Source organism: Capra hircus (assembly GCF_001704415.2).
Source record: "Capra hircus breed San Clemente chromosome X unlocalized genomic scaffold, ASM170441v1, whole genome shotgun sequence".
Taxonomy (NCBI): domain Eukaryota; kingdom Metazoa; phylum Chordata; class Mammalia; order Artiodactyla; family Bovidae; genus Capra; species Capra hircus.
The window spans coordinates 12,849,399-12,869,952 of NW_017189516.1; the positions used below are offsets into that span (position 1 = coordinate 12,849,399).

At 36.9% G+C, this 20,554-nt stretch overlaps 1 protein-coding gene across 1 annotated transcript in view; it reads left to right on the forward strand.

The window, feature by feature from the left end:
* The window catches only part of OPHN1 (oligophrenin 1), a 578,606-nt gene that overhangs the window by 156,940 nt on the left and 401,112 nt on the right, over window positions 1–20,554 (forward strand). Inside the window, exon 3 of the mRNA XM_018043623.1 lies at window positions 13,194–13,289. Coding sequence (XP_017899112.1) covers window positions 13,194–13,289 — 96 coding nt within the window. The remainder of the gene's footprint in view (window positions 1–13,193; window positions 13,290–20,554) is intronic.

Consider the following 20,554-nt stretch of genomic DNA (forward strand, 5'->3'; position numbering starts at 1 on the left):
CACAAAGAGTTGGACATGACTGAGTGACTGAACAACAATAAAGCATTAAACCAAACTGGGTTGCAAGTGACAAGCAGTCCAAGAAGACTGCAATAATAGAAAAAAATCTTAACTCTGTTAAATAGCTAACCAAATATAATCCATTATGTAGATGTTCCAAGATAAACCATAAACTGACCTCAAGTAAAATGACTTGACAGCACTATTTGCTGTACAGAGTTTAACCAAAGTGCATCTGGCAATTGGGGTGGCCATGAATTAGTTAATTCCCTTTGTCCAAAGGAAGGAAAAAAATGAAACTTTTCTTATCTCTATGATAAACAGACAATTAAGATTTAACTAGGGGCCTAGGCAAAGTTCCCAGGTGACAGTGAAATAGGACCTGTCTTCCTTGTTGTTGTTGTTCAGTCACTAAGTCATATCTGACTCTTTGTGACCCCAGGGATTGCAGCATGCCAAGTTTTCCTGTCCTTCCCTATCTCCCGGAGTTTGCTAAAGTTCATGTCCATTCAGTCGGTGATGCTATCTAACCATTTCATCCTCAGCTGCTCCCTTCTCCTTTTGCCTTCAATATTTCCCACTCTCAGTGTGTTTTCCAGTGACTCAGCTCTTTGTTTCAGGTGGCCAGAGTGCTGGAGCTTCAACTTCAGCATCAGTCTTTCCATGAATATTCAGGGTTGATTTCCTTCAGGATTGAATGGTTTGATCTCCTTGCTGTCCAGGGGACTCAGAAGAGTCTTATCCAGCACCACAGTTGGAAAGCATCAATTCTCTAATGCTCCACATTCTCTATATATCTTTCATATCTGTACATGACTCCTGGAAAAACTATACCTTTGAGTCTATAGACATGTATTGGAAAAGTGATGTTTCTGCTTTTTAATATGCTCTATAGTTTTGTCATAGCTTTCCTTCCAAGAAGCAAGTGTCTTTTAATCTCATGGCAGCAGATACCATCTGCAGTAATTTTGGAGCCCAAGAAAATAAAATCTGTCACTATTTATACTTTTTCCCCTTCTATTTGATGAGAAATGATAGGACTAGATACCATAATCTTAGAGTTTTGAATGCTGAGTTTTAAGCCAGCTTTTTCACTCTCCCCTTTCACCCTCATCAAAAGGCTCTTTGGTTCCTCTTCACTTTCTGCCATTAGAGTGGTGTCATCTGCATATCTGTCGTTATTGATATTTCTCTCAGCAATCTTGATTCCACCCTGTGCTTCATCCAGCCAGGCATTTTATATGATATACTCTACATAGAAGTTAAATAATCAGGGTGACACTATGCAGCCTTGTCATATTCCTTTCCCAATTTTGAACCAGTCTGTTTTTCCATGTTTGGTTCTACCTGTTGCTTCTTAACTAGCATACAAGTTTCTCAGGAGACAGGTAAGATGGTCTGGTATTGCAGTCTCTGTAAGAATTGCTCACAGTTTGTTGTGATCTACACAGTCAAAGGCTGTAGCTGATGAAGCAGAAGTACATGTTTTTGTAGAATTCCCTTGATTTCTCTATGATCCAGCAAATGTTGGCAATTTGATCTCTGGTTCCTCTGCCTTTTCTGAATCTAGCTGGTACATACTGTCTTGATGACTTAATGTCTTGATTAATGTAGCTTTGTAGTATAGCCTGAAGTCAGGAAGCTTGATTCCTCCAGCTCTGTTTTGCTTTTTCAACGTTGCTTTGGCTATTTGGTGACTTTCTGTTTTCATACAAATTGTAAAGTTTTTTATTGTGGTTCTCTGAAAAATGCCATTGTCAATTTGATAGGAATTGTATTGAATCTGTAGATTGCTCTGGGTGGTATAGTCATGTACGTGATATTGATTCTTCCAATCCAAGAACAAGGTGTATTTCTCTGTTTATGTTGTCTTTGATTTTTTTCATCAGTATCTTACAGTTTTCTGCATGCAGGTCTTTTGTCTCTTTAGGTAGGTTTATTCCTAGGTATTTTATTCTTTTTGTTGTAATTTCGAATGAGATTGCTGTCTTAGTTTCTCTTTCTGATTTTTCATTGTTAGTGTATAGAAATACACTATGTATTCTATATCCTACAACCTTACTATATTCATTGATCAGCTCTATTTTCTGGTGGCTTCTTTAGGGTTTTCTATGTATTGTATCATGTTATCTGCAAATAGTTTGAGTTTTACTTCTTCTTTTTCAATCTGTATTCCGTTTATTTCTATTTCTTCTCTGATTGCCATGGCTTGGACTTCCAAAACTATGTTCAATGATGGTGGCAAGAGTGGGCACCCTTGGCTGTTCCTGATCTTAGAGGAAATGCTTTCAGTTTTTCAACATTGAGAATAATGTTTGCTGTGATCTTGTCATATGTGGCCTTTAATATGTTGAGATAAGTTCCTTCTGCACCAATTTTCTGTAGAGTTTTTATCATATATGTGCATCAAATTTTGTCAAAAGCTTTTATCTGCATCTATTGATAGGATCATATGGTTTTTATATTTCACTTTGTTAATGTGGTGTATCACATGTATTAATTTTTGTATATTGAAGAATTAGTACATCTGTGGGGTAAATCCCACCAGCCACATGACACAGAAGAGAATGAAAAAGAAAGAAACAAAAAAGAACGAACAGACAAAACTCCAGGAGAAATGGTAAAAGTAAAACTAAACAGACAAAAGCACAGAAAGAAGTTCACATACTCACACTCAGTAAAAGACAAGAACTGAAAAAAAAAAAGAGAAGAGGAAAAGCACAAAAGGGGAAACAAAAGAAAAGAGAGCAATCAAGCCAATAAGGAAACCCATAAATGAAACAAACACTAAAAACTAAAGTAGCAAAAAACCAAAACTGAAATGTAAAGAAATGCAGAAAGCCAACTAAAAAATTGCAAGGAAAGCATAAAACAAAGCCATCAATACAATGATAAGGAAAAATATAGAAATAAAAGAGAGATGAAAACAAAAGGAAAAAGTGTAAAACATCAAAGAATTAAAGATAGCAAAGTATAAACTATAGTTAAAATAGACAAAAATAAGGAAAAAACCAAAAACAAGGAAAAAATGCAGTGTAATAAATATACTGTGGAGTTAGGAAATAAAGTAAATTTATTTAAAAATAAAAACATAAAAACTGAAAAGGTAAATAATAAAAATTAAAGAATAATACAACAAAAGAACAATGAAAACAAAATGAACAAAAAGGTATATATGTAGTGGGCTTCCCTCATAGCTCAGTTGGTAAAGAGTCTGCCTGCAATGTGGGAGACCTGGGTTTGATTCCTGGGTTGGGAAGATCCCCTGGAGCAGGAAATGGCAATCCACTCCAGTATTCTTGCCTGAAAAATCCCATGGACAGAGGAGCCCGGCAGGCTACAGTCCATGGGGTCGCAAAACTCAGACACGACTTAGCGACTAAACCACCACCAAAGTGGTAGTAAGAATATTTTCCTGTTGCCTCTGTTGTCAGTGTCCTCACCACCACAGTGATCTCCAGCTAATCTGCCTTCTCAGGAAGTCCTCCAGTATTTCTAGGAAAGTCTCTGGACCTGCTGTGAGCACCTTGGGACCAGCTCAGACTCAGATTTGACCTTAGTCCCAATTGTAGTTGCTAAGTCCATAATTGCCCCCAATGTCCACAGCCTCAGTGTGGGAACCCTCATTCTTTTTTCGGACAATTCACACATGCAGGGTTAGGAAGCAAATTGCAGAGATTTAATCTGCTACTCCTGTGGCTGCACAGGTAAAATCCCTTTCTGTTATTTGGTCATACAGCTCCTTATTGTTAGCTTAGGTTTTGGCATAGTCTCTTTTTGGATGTTGTCCTCTGGTGTCTGTTTCCTCCCCTACCCAGACAAAAGGGGGCTAATGCAGTGGCTGATTAAAGCTTACTTGCTCACTTGGACCAGGGAGAGGGAAGAATATGGTGGACACATGTGGGATGTGTGGGAGGAATGCCTGTTTTGGTAGAGGCCTGCAGGAATTTGCTACAGACTAGAATGGGTTGTGTGCTTTCCCAGGGGAACTGGCCCTAGGTCATGGGTCCCTCAGCAATGTCAGGCTGCACAGGCTCCTAGGAGGGTATGGGCAGTGACCTGCACTTGCTCACCACTCAGTGGCAGTGGCAGGGCTGTTGCTCCCACCTCTAGGTCAGAGCCCACAGCCATGGGTCACCTCACATCTGGCACTCCGGAAAGCAGTGCTCTACCATCTGTGAGTGCACAGAGTTAGAACATCCCTGGCTGACCCGCCCTTCTTGCCTACCTGGCGTTGAGATCTCTTGCATCTCTGGCACCCCCAGACTTTTTTCAGCACTCTCTGAGCTGTTTCATAATACCCACTCAGACAGTCTTCATGGCAGTCAACCTCAGTCTTCTCCCTGAGGTCTCACCTCTGAAGCTTGAGCCTCAGGACCCAGTCCCCACCAGCCCTGGTGTGCATGCAGATAGTCATTTCAGAGTGGGGAATACTACTTTGGCACTGATCTCTGTGCAGAATTCTCTCTGCTTTACCTTCTGCACATGTTACTGCACTCTCCTCTGAGGTTCTAAATCTCCTCCATGAGGGGTTTTCCAAGTGTCAGAAAATTTTCCTCCTTCACAGTTCCCTCCCAGGGGTGCAGGTCCCATCCTGATTCCTTTGTATTTCGTTTCTTATTTCTTTTGCCCTACTCCATTGTGTGGAGATTAGCTTGCCTTTTTGGAAGTCTGGGGTCTTCTGCCAGCATTCAGTAGGTGTTCTGTAGGAGTTGTTTCACATGCAGATGTATTTTTGATATATTTGTTGGGGGAAGTTGATCTCCACATCCCACTCCTCTGCCATCTTGAAGATCCTCCTCTCTTTTTTTTACATGTGTTAAAGTTTTGCTCTCCACATTTAGGTTAGAATCCATCTAGTTTTATTTTTGTGTATGATGTGAATAGGTATCTAAATTTTTGTGTGGATAGACAATTGTCCTAATATATTTTATGTAATAACATATCCTTTTTGCACTGGTTTGTTGTGTCCTCTGTGTCATATACTGTTTTCCCATATATATGTGGATCTGTTTCTGGGATTTCTATTTCTACTCTGTCTAGTTACTTGCCTCTCCTTGTACTTATACTGTCTTAATTATTATAGCTTGTAACAAGTCTAGCCTATTGATAGGGAGAGTCTGACTAACTTGTTCTTAAATATTCTCCTGACTGTTCTTGGTTTGGGACTTCTCTATTGAATGAATGCATTTATCAAGTTCTATAAAAAATCTACTCATTATAATTGCATTAAGCTTATAGACTGACCCCTTATTATATCATGTTTTCCCATGTTTGGAAATGGATAATTATTTCCCTAATTAGGGGGAATTTATGTCTTTCAATATTGTTAAAATTTTTTTTCATGAAATTCATGCACATCTTTCCTTAGATGTATTTTAAGGTAGCTTATTCTTTTAGTTGTTATAATCAGTCCTTTTAAATAATATTTTATAATAGTTTATTTTTGACATATAGGAATTCTGTTGAGTTTTCATGTTTATTTTTAAATTTTCTATTGAAGTACAGTTGATTTACAATATTATATTAGTTTCAGGTATACTGCATAGTGATTCAATTTTTTTTTTAATTTTTAGGTTGTACACCACTAAAAGTTATCATAAGATCGTGGCTGTAATTCCTTGTGTTATATAATATACAGTATCCTGTCATTTACCTATTTTATACATATTAGCTTTTATCTCTTCATATCGTACCTCTAATGGGCCCCTCCAGCTTTCCCTCTTCCCACTGGTAACCACTAGTATGTTCTCTATAACTGTGAATCTGATTCTGTTTTACTATATATTCACTTTATTTTTTACATTCCATGTATAAGTGGTAGCATACAGTATTTGTCTTCTCTGTCTGAGTTATTTCATTAAGCATGTCGCCTAGGTTCACCCTCATTGCTGCAAATGGAAGAATTTATTTCTTATGACTGAATAATATTTCATTGTATATATGTATTTTTATACCTACCATATCATCTGTATAGGTTAGGTTGTTGATGGCCACTTAGATGCTTCCATATCTTCGTTGTTGCTGCTATGTTGTGCATGTATCTTTTTGAGTTGGTATTTTAGTTTCTTCCAGATATATACCCAGAAGTGGAATTATTGGGTCACGTGGTAATTCTATTTTTAGTTTTTTGAGGCACCTCCATACTGTTTTTCATAGTGGCTGTGCCAATTTACATTCCTATTGACAGTGTACAAGGGTTCCCTTTTCTCTGCATCCTCTCCAATATTTGTTATTTGTATATATTTGTAGCCATTCTGACAGGGATGAGGTAATATTATTGTTTGGGATTGTATTTCTCTACTAATTAGCAATGTTAATCATCTTTACATGTGCCTGTTAGCCATCTCTGTGCCTTCTTTGAAAAAGTGTCTGTTCAGGTCTTCTGCCCATTTAATTTGGCTGTTTAGGAATTTTTGGATATTGAATTGTGTGAACAGTTTATATATTTTAGATACTATCCCCTTGCCAGGTACACCATTTGTAAATATTTTCTCACATTCAGTAAGTTGTCTTTTTATTTTGTCAGTGGTTTCCTTTGCTATGCAAAAGCTTTGAATTTTAATTAGGTCCCATTTGTTTATTTTTCTTTGTTCCTTTTGTCTTAGGAGACAGATTAAAAAATATTGCTACCATTTATGTCAGACTGTTCTGCTTATATTCTCTTCAAGGAGTTTTATGGTTTCAGGTATTACATTTACATATTTAATCCATTTTGAGTGCATTTGTGTATATAGTGTGAAGAATGTTCTAATCTTATTCTTTTACATGGGGCTGTCTGGTTTTCCCAGCACCACTTACTGAAGAGACTGTCTTTTCTCAATTGTATATTCTTTTTTTCCTTTGTTGTAGTAGACTAGTTCACTAATAGGTGCATGACTTTATTTCTGGGTTCTTTATTCAGTTCCAATGATCTATGTGTCTGTCTTTGTGCCAGTACTGTTCTGTTTTGATTATTGTAGCTTTGTCATATAGTCCGAAGTTTGGGATTTTTCACATGTCTAGATTTTTTTCTTTTTTTTTTCCCCTGAAGATTGCCTTGTCAATTGGGGTTTTCAGTGTTTCCCTAAGAATTTCAGGATTGTTTGCTCTAGTTCTGTGAAAAATGTCATGGGCATTTTGAAAATGATTGCATTGTCTGTAGATAGCTTTGGGTATTATGGCTGTTTTAACAGTATTCTTCCAATTCAAGGGTACAGGTTATCTTTTCATTTCTTTGTATCATTAATTTCCTTCATCAGTGTTTTATAGTTTTCAGAGAATTGGTCTTTCTGTTCATTGGTTAAGGTTATTCCTAGATATTTTACTCTTTGATGAAATTTTAAGTGATATATTCTTAACTTTCCCTTTCTGATGTTGTATTATTAGTGTATAGAAACACTTCTGTATGTTAATCTTGTATCCTGTAACCTTCCTGAATTTATTAGTTCTAATTGTTTTTTGGTGGACATTTAGAGTTATTCATATATCATAGTCTTCTCAAATAGCGAGAATTGTTCTTCTTCCCTTCCAATTTGGATAACTTTTATTTCTTTCTCTACTTTGACCGCTATAGGTAGGGCTTCTAATTAATATGAATTTTTCTTGGTTCAGCCTTTGCTTGGTTGTAATAAACCTTTGACTGTTTCCCAGAGCTCCTACACAGTTGGTTTAGACAGCTTCTGGTTGTTTTCGTTTGTTTGTTTGTTTTGAAGTTCCTCTGGTGGACTAAGATCCTGGAGTTTCACAGCCTGTCATTTTGCTGACCTCTACCCCCATCTCTTTTGCTCTCTTCTTTTGTTATTCTTATTAGGGCCTCTTGCCTCTTTCATTTTCTTTTATATTTTCTTTATGTTTATTTTTCTATGCTGTTCTGGGGGTGATATTCTCAGGTCTGTTTTCCAGTTCAGTATCAGTAGGTTGATTGTTATTTTCTCTTATCATATTAAAATGAATACTTCATTTTATTATTTATATTGGTTATTATTAAATGGTATGTTTGATTATTGTCCCTTATGAGATAATATACACATAGATTTTATTTTTTACTTTATGTCCGAATATTATAAATATACTTATTAAAATACCTTTTAGATTGTACTGTAATTCTAATTCTCTCAGAAAATAGTATTCTGATTTATTTTGGCTCTTATGTTACTTTCCTAGTATCAGTTGTAATTTTTGACTATTGAATTCTCCTGGGTGGGAGAGCTTTGAAATTTCCTCATGTACCCTGGATTCTGGAGGCATCTTTAATGGGGCAGTTATCCTTTTACTTCTTGGAGCTTGCTGGTGCGGGTTCATGATCAGTTTTAAAGTTAATTTCTTTTCACCTATTTGCAAAGTACAAACTTGAACCTCAACCAACAAAAGCTTGTGGTTCTTGATTACTATTAATTTTACCTTAGTGTTAGACTGACTGACTGCTGTATTCCCTGCAACATTTTAGGCCAGTGTGTTTCATGCAGAAACTTCATTCTAGCTTTCACCTCCTACAAAATATTACCCTTGCTTGTTGATAAAATCCCAATTTCCACATACATTTACTTCTTTTTATTCATGGTAATTATCTTTTTAAAGTCATTAGAGGAAACCAGAAATGAAAGAGACACATGTACCCCAATGTTCATTGCAGCACTATTTATAATAGCCAGGACATGGAAGCAACCTAGATGGCCATCAGCAAATGAATGGATAAGAAAGCTGTGGTACATATACACAATGGAGTATTACTCAGCCATTAAAAAAGGATACATTTAATTCAGTTCTAATGAGGTGGATGAAACTGGAGCCGATTATACAGAGTGAAGTAAGCCAGAAAGAAAAACACCAATACAGTATACTAACACATTTATATGGAATTTAGAAAGATGGTAACGATAACCCTGTATGCGAGAGAGCAAAAGAGACACAGATGTATAGAACAGTCTTTTGGACTCTGTGGGAGAGGGAGAGGGTGGGATGATTTGGGAGAATGGCATTGAAACATGTATAATATCATATAAAAAATAATATAGTGTGACAACTCTGAAAGTTAGATCATATCCCAATCCCCAGGGTTTGTTGTAAGTGACTGTTGTTGTTTGTTTGTGTTTTGAACTCCTGGACTATTTCTGTGTTAAAGTCTGTAGTTTTTGTTGTGTGAAGCCATTGAAGCCTTTGATAGGTTAGCTTAGTGTTCAGCTAATGATTGGGCAGTGAATTTATGAAATAATTTGAACCTGTAAGTCTCCAAGCTTTGCTGAAGGGCTTTCTGTATGTGTTGAGGCATTTCTTAGATATTCAGCCAGTAAATTTACAGCTCTGCCTTACCACTCTCTTCCTGATTATATAGGGCCTCAAATTCAGGCAGAAGAGAAAGAGAATTCTTTCATGGGCAAACACACAACCCAGAGTGTGCATATGTTTCTTTGCATGAATGTGTCTTTCTAGATTCTAGGAAGAGTTTGAATCTTTGTTAAGACCCCTGTGGACATGTCATTCTCTAATCTGTCACCCTCCCCCATTTATTTAAGTGTTTTGGTCCATCTCTTTATAACTCCAATTTGTACATTGCCCTAGGTCATCATAGTCTTAAATGATTTCAGATGATTGTTTTTGATAACTGCTCCAATGGCAGCATTGTTTACAGAGAATAAACTTTGGGTTAAGGCAAGCAAAGATAAACTCTAAGAATGGAGGTTTCTATATCTGTCAAACTGGACAAATAGTGATAATTTTCTGAGAGTGGGGCCTTGTGAACCTCTAACACCCTTCTGCCTTCTCCAGTGGCTGCTAAACTGTTGATTTCATAGGTACTATAGTTATGAGGCTGTTAGTTTTCAGTGGTTATTACAGAGCTGGAAAGAAGGTGATTTGATTAGGGTAACTTTATATACCAAAAGTTCATTGGTTTTTAAAATCAAAATTCACTCATTTTTCTTCAATAGACAGCCCTCAGATTGTTAAAACTTTAGTTAATTTAGATAGTATCTGAGATATATATATATATACAAAAAACATATCTAGAATATATAAAGAAATATTATAGCTCAATAATAAAACAAGCAACATAGTTATAAAACAGGCAAAAGTTTGAACAGATCCTTCATGCAAAAAATATGACAAATGCCCAATAAGTATATGATAAGATACTCAGCACCATTAGTCATCAGGAAAATGCAAAGTAAAACTTGTTAAAAACCACTATATACCCATTAGAATAACTAAAGTTAACGTGCAGAAGTAACCAGATGCTGGAAAGTATGTGGATCAGCTGAAATTCTCATATGTTGTTAAGAGGAACACAAAATGGTACAGTTGTTTTGGAAGACAGTTTGACCTTTTCTTGTGTAGTTTAATTAATAGGCACTTACCAATTAACCTTTCACTGCACTCCTAGAGGGCACTCCTTGGGAGAAGTGAAAGCATATGAACCAGAAAGACTTTTACATGAGCATTTATAACAGTTTTTATTCACAATAATGAAAAGCTAAAAACATTGCAAATGTCCCTGAATAGGTGAATGAATGAATTATGGTATATTTATGCAATGTGATACCAGTTTTCAACAAAAAGAATGAATTATAGGTTAATAAATTACCAAGACATTGTGCAGACTTAAACAAGCTAGAAATAAAAGAAGATATTCTGTATAATTCTGTAGAAAAGTATAGTGATAACCAAATTGTAATCTGTGTAACATGAATTAATTATTAACTAATCAATCCCATTTATGTTCTACCTCATTCCCATAAAACTTCAATTGCCTCATAGGCACTATTCAACTACATTCTTAAATGAATTAGAAAAAGATGAGGGTAAAACATTATAGAAGACACATGAATAAATAAGTAGTTGATGGAGAGAGAACCAACAAAGATAGTTTGAAAAATTATGAGAGAGTGGCTTTTTGGGTGGGGATGGGGAAATATCAGGGAGGATATAAGGGTGAGTTTACATGGTCTACATGATACAGTGAACTTCAGAATGATAAGAAAATAAATGTCCTTTCCATGACAAGCCTTTCTAAGTTATCTGTTGATTCTTTGTAGTCAAGAAATTCCCCAACAGTTTTATCTAAAATATGAGTCTTTCCTGGCACTTCCCTTAGTACAGAGGCCAAATAAATGAGACACTGTTTTCATGAAGAGCTGTTAATTTGTTTGTATTTTTGTGCATGTGACTTGCTGCATTGTCTCATTTTCTGTGCTTGTTTATAAGGTGAGGATGGTAATACCAATCTTTAGATACTTGGGGAAGGTAAATGAAAGGTATTTGTGCAAAGCCTTTCATAAACATTTTCAAGCTCTGTGCAGATGTAAGTGTAGTGTTTTGAAGTCCCAGAAATCTGGAGAAGAGTGTTGGTGCAAATAATGAAACGGGGAATGAATGTAACTCCTTTCTCACTCCATGCCTTTACTTACAAAATACTGTAAATGTTGAAAATTGTAATATTTGAGGTTTTTGAAGTGTTCATATAATTCTAAATGAGAAGTCATTTATAACTGTACTTAGCTTAGCTCAATTTATGAAATCCTGGTATTTATGAAAGAGCAATATAATGAATATTATATTTAATTTCCCAGAGTCAAGCGGAGTGCATGGGAACTTCTGGGGTTGCCTTTTTTTTTTTTTGCTGCTAGCCAAAGAGGCCAAAGAAAAGGTTTTCAGATATGGAACCAGTTTTTTTTTTTCTCTTTGCTGATGAAATGTGGAAGGCAGTGTATGCATACTCCTCTTCATATTTATGTGGCCTAGATTTGAAGTGGAAACGTGATTCTAAAATGTGGAAATTTGAAAAGGCATGGTAACCTGGTCTGCAGCCTCCAATCTCTGTGAAGTATTTTTTGTTGTTGTTGTTATTATTGCCATTGATGTTTTCAAAGGATCAAGGTTCTAAATAATGAAAATAAGAACTTCTGAAAACAGGACATAGACAAAAAGATAATAAAACTCTTTGCAGGTTTATCTGTTTCAAACAAATGCTTGAGCATGTTTTATAGTATTTAACCATGATAGTCTAACCATGATAGATTTTCACTGAAAGGGATAGGTACTGTTGTTTGTATTGTCTCTCTTTCTGTTAGGGTGAGAGCAAAAATTTTCTGTAGCTTGTATATCTGATAGATATGAAGTTGGGGGATTGTGAAACTAAGGAGTGAAAGAAGAAATAGGAAAGGGGGAACAAAAATTATAAGAAGCTTGATATTTCATAGAATATGGTCTTAAAGTGTTACTTTAGTTGGTGGGAGCAGTGCTCTTCAAACTCTAAAGAGCATGTGAATCCCCTAGGGATTATATAAAAATGCAGTTTCTGATTCAGCAAGTCTGGGGTGTGACCTGGGAATGTGTATTTCCATTAAGCTCCCAAATGACGATGATACTGGTGGCCTAAGAACCTCTCTTAGAGTAACAAAGTTGGAGATTTGACTGAAGATCTTGGTGAAGGTCATATTTTAAAATTTTCAATAAGGTTAATTTGTCATAATGGTAGCTAGTTGTGTTTAATTTTACATCATCAATAAACTTTTGTATAATGAAGTTTAAAATCATTGACCAAAAATCACATACATATGTCTGGCATACCACCCTCAATTTTTTCATCAACTATTTCCTTATTTTAGATCCCTTAGTAAATACTCAGTGAGGAAGTTAAATTTGTGTTTCTGCTAGATAGTACCTTCACTAAAGCTGCCATCTGGTTAATGTGTAAAATGTTAAAGTGTTGTTTATATGGTCATAGGAAAGGCCCCAGAAAGGCAGACAGACCACTAGGCTTCTAGTTCCATCTCTCCCAGCTAGCTTTGGAACCTGGAGCTTTTTTTTTTCTTTTGTAAAATGACTGTGAATATTTGTTTAGTAGACTTGAGAAAGTATCTAGTCCATTGTCCACAATAGGTACTCAAAAAAGCTTAAGGAGACTCTTAAGAGTAGAACTAAGCAGCTTTAGGTCTCACAGATCGGTCACATAGGACAGGGACTGAGGATAAAGCATGTCCAATAACTTAAATGGAGGACTTCACTAAGCTGCCCTACTTCATCTTTAATGTGTGATTTTAGTTGCTCAAATCTTCTGTGGAAGGTCTGATGTTTTCTTTAACATCTTCCAATGCAATTTGCTACCTGCCGGGAGCACTTCCCTTTGTCTTTCTCCTGTCTGTCCTAACAGAGATAAGGAAATCAGGCAAAAGGCTGCAGCACTGACCATTTCTCCCATTTCCCTTCCTTTGCAGATTATTCCTCTGCTGTTCAGAAATTTTCTCAGACATTGCAGTCCTTTCAGTTTGATTTCATTGGAGATACACTGACTGATGATGAGATTAACATTGGTAAGTCTTCAGATATTTGTAGACATGTGACTCTCAAAGCAGGTCTGAAAAAAAGCAGCCTCCTTGGTGGATATAGAGAACGTGAGAATCTTTGATCCCCCCTTTGTCACCTGTTGTCCTAAGTTCCTGGGAGACTGCTCAAGAAACATAAAGAAACATTCCCTCCTAGTCCCATTTCTTCCTCATACAAAAGCAATCAAAAGATATCCCTTTGGACTTCCCTGGTGGTACAGTGGATAAGAATCTGCCTACCAATGCAGGGAATATGTGTTTGATCCCTGGTCCCAGAAAATTCCACAAGCCTTGGAGCAACAGGCCCATGTGCCACAACTACTGAGCCCATGTTCTAGAGCCTGTGAGCCACAACTACTGAGCCCATGTGCTGCACCTACTGAAGCCTGTGCTCCACAACAAGAGAAACCCCCACAATGAGAAGCCCATGTACCACAATGAAGAACAGCCTCTGCTCACCACAATGAGAGAAAGCCCATACACAGAAAAAAAGACCTAGTACAACCAAAAATAAATAAATAAAAAATATATGTTTAAAAAATATCCCTTAATCTTCCATTTAGGTCTTTGACTCAGTCTGCAGAATTTTTCTTTAAAAAAATCTGAAACATGAAAACGGAGCTTCCCAGGTGGTGCAGTGGTAAAGAATCCACTTGCCAATGCAGGAGACACAGGTTTGATCCCTGAGTCAAGAATATCCCCTGAAGAAGGAAATGGTAAACCATTTCAGTATTCTTGCCTGAAAAATTCCATGGACAGAGGAGCCTGGTGGGCTACAGTTCATTGGGTTGCAAAATTGGATATGACTGAGCAAAACACATGAAAATATATATATTTTTGGTGAAGAATGAAAATTAATTTCTTGGTTTATTTCCCCAAATAATTCAGAATAAGGTTCTTCTAAGGAACAAATCCCCTAGAAAGTTTAATATTAGCATTTATGTATGTTTACTTTTCAGGCAACAGGAGATTTGGCATCTCCCTTGGGAACTGAATTTAAGGACTTGCCTTAGTGTTTTCCTCTGTAAAATGTGGTTAATGTGTATCTCTCAAAGATGTTATAATTAGGAAATTGAACAGTGGAAATAAAAAGAGCTTTGTGTTTGTGTTTGTGTCAGTTATGAAGTTAAAGTAGTATCAGCAAAGTATAAGTCTTTCCTGGTAAAGAATCTGCCTGCAATGCAGGAGACTGCCATTGTAGGAGATGCAGGTTCAATCCCTGGGTCAGGAAGATCCCCTGGAGAAGGAAATGGTAACCTACTCTAGTATTCTTACTAGAATACTGGAAAGTCCCATGGACAGAAGAGCCTGGTGGCCTACAGTCCATGGGGGAAAATATGGCCCATAGACTTAACTGAAATACAGTTAAATATTGTCTATGGGTGGTTTTGTATTATGACAGCATTGAGTAGTAGTTGCGGAGGCTACATGGTTTTCAGAGCCTCAAATATTTGCTGTCTGGCCATTTAAAAAAAGTTTTGTAAAGAGTTAGTGCAAAACATTTGCTAGATGAGAGCACAGAACTATTATGAATGATCTAATGTCACTGAAATAATTATGTGTATGAACCTGGGAAATAAAAATTAAAAATGTATTATTATTATAATGAATGCTTGTGCAGTAAATATGAATAATATATAAGTGTATAAAATATGAAATTACCTATACTAATAAGGTATTCCAACATAGAACTGTTTTGTGTGTATGTAATTTAATTCATACTAAATACATAATTTTATCTAATTTTAATCTAACATTTCATCAAGCATTTTCTCATATCATTTAAAAATCTTTGAATGCTTCATGGGAGTGTAGGACAAGGACATTGTTTCATTCATTTCTATTTCCCTAGCATGTAGAGGAGCACCTACCATATAGTAGATAATCAATACATGTTTGTTGAATGAATGAGTAATGCATGCATTTGAGATTCATTATTATAGGAGCTATACTTTACATGCTGTTCAACTATTGTTAGAAATTTGGCTTATTTCTAACTTTTCATGATTATAAATAACCCTGCAATGGATATTTTTATTAGGTTGATGACTAATGTTTTGGATAAATGTGGCAGTATAACTAGTGAGACAGACATTTGTATTTGGATTATTTCTTTACTCATGCCACATCATTCTACTTCTGCGTATCTATCTTGGTCTGAGGGCATGGCTTATTTAAAGGTTAATATTGTGAGGGTTTGATAGCCCAAGTTTGAACTCTAGTTTCTCAATGTATTAGCTATGTAATCTTGGCAAGTAACTTCACCCCTATGAGTGTAACATTTCTCATCTGTAAAATGGGAATGAGGTAATCAATGCCAAGTGTTCAGTGTCTAAATAAATGTTAGCTATTTAATCATTGTTGTTAATATAACATTTGACTACTTTATACTTTTTAATGGACTGGATGTTTTTGTATCTCCACAAATTCATATGTTGAAATTCTAACTTCCAATGTGACAGTAGTAGGAGGTCGGTTCTTTGGGAGTTAATTAGGTCATGAAGGTGAAGCCCTCATGAGTGTTATTAGTATCCTTATCTCTGTGACAATCTAGAAGGGTGGGGTGGGGAGGAAAATGGGAGGGAGGTTCTGGAGGGAGGGGGCATGGATGTAAAGAGGGCTGATTCTTGTTGATGTATGACAGAAAACCACAAAATTCTATAAAGCAATTATCCTTCAATTAAATTTTTTTTAAAAAAAGAGAGAGGGAAAAGAAAACAGATTCCAGAGCACTCTATCACCCACTTTCTATCATGTGAGGATACAGTAAGAAGTTGGTAGTCTGCAGCCTGGAAGAGAATGCCCATGAGAAACTGACCTTGATCTCAGACTTTTAACCTCCAGAACTGTGTGAAATAAATAAGCCCACCCAGTCTATGGTATTTCCCTATAGCATCCTGAACTCAAACAAACAAACAAACAAACAAAAAAAGAGCAGGAATTTGTACTGAGATTTGGAGGGTGTTGCTATAATGAACACCTGAAAATGTGGACTTGGCTTTGGAACTGGATAATGGACAGAGGCTGGAAAAGTTTTGAGGTGCATGATATAGAAAGCCTAGATTGCTGTGAATAGAATTTTAAGGGTGATTCTGGAGAGAGCTATGAAAGAAGAGAAGGGTAGAGAAAGCCTCAATATTCTTAGAGAATACCTAAGTAATCATGCATGAAATATTAGTAGAATATAGATGGTAGACTCCATTTTGATAGAGTCTCAGACAAAAATGAGCAACATGTTATTGGAAAATGGAGAAAAGATGATCCCTGTTATAAAGAGGCAAATACTAGGCTACATTTTTTGTATTCTAGTGTTCTGTGAAACACAAAACTTGTAAGCAATGAAACTGAAAATTCTGTTTATGCAATTTCTAAGCAAGTGTTAAAAGAGAGGTTGGGTTTCCACTGGCTATTATACTAAAATGTGAGGAAAGAAATGAACATAAGGTAAAATTTTTAAGGAGAAAGGAACCATAACTTAAAGATTTGTCCATATTACAAAACATGAGGAAGCTTATTCGGAAGAAAACACTTGCACTTCGCAGGTGGTGCAGTGGTAATGAATCTGCCTGTCAATGCAAGAGTCTCAAGTTTAATCCCTGAGTCAGGAATGGGTTTAATCCCTGAGTCAGGAAGATCCCATGGGGTAGAAAATGGCATCTCACTCCAGTATTCTTGCCAGGAAAACTAAATGGACAGAGGAGCCTGGAGGGCTACAGTTCATGGGGTCACAAAGAGTTGGACACTACTGAGCATCTCACACGCTAGTAAAGAAATGCTCAAAATTCTCCAAGCCAGGCTTCAGCAATATGTGAACTGTGAAATTCCAGATGTTCAAGCTGGTTTTAGAAAAGGCAGAGGAACCAGAGATCAAATTGCCAACATCTGCTGGATCATGGAAAAAGCAAGAGTTTCAGAAAAACATCTATTTCTGCTTTATTGACTAAGCCAAAGCCTTTGACTGTGTGGATCACAATAAACTGTGGAAAATTCTGAAAGAGATGGGAATACCAGACCACCTGACCTGCTTCTTGAGAAACCTGTATGCAGGTCAGGAAGCAATAGTTAGAACTAGACATGGAACAACAGACTGGTTTCAAATAGCAAAAGGAGTACGTCAAGGCTGTATATTGTCACCCTGCTTATTTAACTTCTGTGCAGAGTACATCATGAGAAACGCTGGACTGGAAGAAGCACAAGCTGGAATCAAGATTGCCGAAAGAAATATCAATAACCTCAGATATGCAGATGACACCACCCTTATGGCAGAAAGTGAAGAGGAGCTAAAAAGCCTCTTGATGAGAGTGAAAGAGGAGAGTGAAAAAGTTGGCTTAAAGCTCAACATTCAGAAAATGAAGATCATGGCATCTGGTCCCATCACTTCATGGGAAATAGATGGGGAAAGAGTGGAAACAGTATCAGACTTTATTTTGGGGCTCCAAAATCACTGCAGATGGTGACTGCAGCCATGAAATTAAAAGACGCTTATTTCTTGGAAGGAAATTTATGACCAACCTAGATAGCATATTGAAAAGCAGAGACATTACTTTGCCAACAAAGGTCTGTCTAGTCAAGGCTACGGTTTTTCCAGTAGTCGTGTATGGATGTGAGAGTTGGACTGTGAAGAAAGCTGCTGCTGCTGCTAAGTCACTTCAGTCATGTCCGACTCTGTGTGACCCCATAGACAGCACACCGAAGAATTGATGCTTTTAAACTGTGGTGTTAGAGAAGACTCTTGAGAGTCTCTTGGACTGCAAGGAGATCTAACCAGTCCATTCTAAAGATCAGCCCTGGGTGTTCTTTGGAGGAAATAATGCTAAAGCTGAAACTCCCGTACTTTGGCCACCTCATGAGAAGAGTAGACTCATTGTAAAAGACTCTGATGCTGAGAGGGATTGGGGGCAGGAGGAAAAGGGAACGACAGAGGGTGAGATGGCTGGATGGCATCACCAACTCGATGGACATGAGTTTGGGTGAACTTTGGGAGCTGGTGATGGACAGGGAGGCCTGGTGTGCTGCAATTCATGGGATTGCAAAGAGTCGGACATGACTGAGTGACTGAACTGAACTGAACTGAACTGAACTAGGCCACTAACTGAGCAGACATACACATGGTTCAGTTCAGTTCAGTCACTCAATCATTTCTGACTCTTTGTGACCCCATGGATTGCAGCATGCCAGCCATCCCTGTCCATCACCAACTCCTGGAGCTTACTCCAACTCATGTCCATCGAGTTGGTGATGCCATCCAACCATCTCCTCTTCTCTCTTCCCCTTCTCTTCCTGCCTTCAATCTTTCCCAGCATCAGGGTCTTTTCCAATGAGTAAGTTCTTCACATCAGGTGGCCAAAGTATTGGAGTTTCAGCTTCAGCATCAGTCCTTCCAATAAATATAGAGGACTGATTTCCTTTAGGATGAACTGGTTGGATCTCTTTACAGTCCAATGGACTCTCAAGAGTCTTCTCCAACACCACAGTTCAAAAACGTCATTCTTTGGCACTCAGCTTTCTTCATAGTCTAACTCTCACATCCATACATGACTACTGGAAAAACCATAGCTTTGATTAGATGGACCCTTGTTGGCAAAGTAATGTGTCAGCTTTTTAATATGCAGTCTAGGTTGGTCATAGCTTTTCTTCCAAGGAGCAAGCATCTTTTAATTTCATGGCTGCAGTAATCATCTCTCAAACTTAGGGACAAATGCAGACTGAAAGTGAAGGTCTGGAAAAAGATATTTCACGGAAATGGAGACCAAAAGGAAGCAGGAGTAGTAATACTCATATCAGATAAAATAGAGTTTGAAATAAAGGCCACGAAAAGAGACAAAGAAGGACACTACATAATGATCAAAGGATCAATCCAAGAAGAAGATATAACAATTACATATGCACTCAACATAGGAGCCCTGCAATATGTAAGGCAAATGCTAACAAGCATGAAAGGGGATATTAACAGGAATACAATAATAGTGGGAGACTTTAATACCCCACTCACACCTATGAATAGATCAAGTAAACAGAAAATTAGCAAGGAAACACAAACTTTAAATGATACAATGGATCACTTAGACCTAATTGATATCTATAGGATTTTTCACCCTAAAACAATGAATTTCACCTTTTTCTCAAGTGCACATGGAACCTTCTCCAGGATAGATCACATCCTGGGCCATAAATCTAGCCTTGGTAAATTCAAAAAAATTGAAACCATCTCAAATATCTTTTCTGATCACAATGCAGTAAGATTAGGTGTCAACTACAGGAAAAAAAGCTGTTAAAAATACAAACATATCGAAGCTAAAAAAGACACTTCAGAATAACCAACAAATCACAGAAGAAATAAAAAAAGAAATAAAAATATGCATAGAAACGAATGAAAATGAAAACAAAACAACGCAAAATCTATGGGATTCGGTAAAAACAGTGCTAAGGGGAAGGTTCATAGCAATATAAGCTTACCTCAAGAAACAGGAGAAACATCAAATAAATGACCTGACCTTACACCTAAAGCAACTAGAAAAAGAAGAAATGAACTACCCCAGGGTTAATATAAGGAAAGAAGTAGTAAAAATTAGGGCAGAAATAAATGCAAAAGAAACAAAGGAGGGCATAGCCAAAATTAAGAAAGCTAAATGCTGGTTCTTTGAGAAGATAAATAAAATTGACAAACCATTAGCCAGAGTCATCAAATTATAAAGGAAGAGTCAAATCAACAAAATTAGAAATGAAAATGCAGAAATCACAAGAGACAACACAGAAATACAAAGGAACATAAGAGACTACTATCAGCAACTATATGTCAATAAAATGGACAACTTGAAAGAAATGGACAAATTCTTAGAACAGTACAACTTTGCAAAATTGAACCGGGAAGAAATAGAAAATCTTAACAGACCTATCACAAGCATAGAAATCGAAACTGTAATCAGAAATCTTCCAACAAACAAAAGCCCAGGACCAGATGGCTTCACAGCTATATTTTACCAAAAATTTAGAGAAGAACTAACACCTATCCTACCCAAACTCTTCCAGAAAATTGCAGAGGAAAGTGAACTTCCAAACTCATTCTATGAGGCCACCATCACCCTAATACCAAAACCAGACAAAGATACCACAAAAAAAGAAAACTACAGGCAAATATCACCGATGAAAATAGATGCAGAATCTTTAACAAAGTTCTAGCAAACAGAATCCAATGACATATTAAAAAGATCATACATCATGATCAAATGGGCTTTATCCCAGGGATGCAAGGA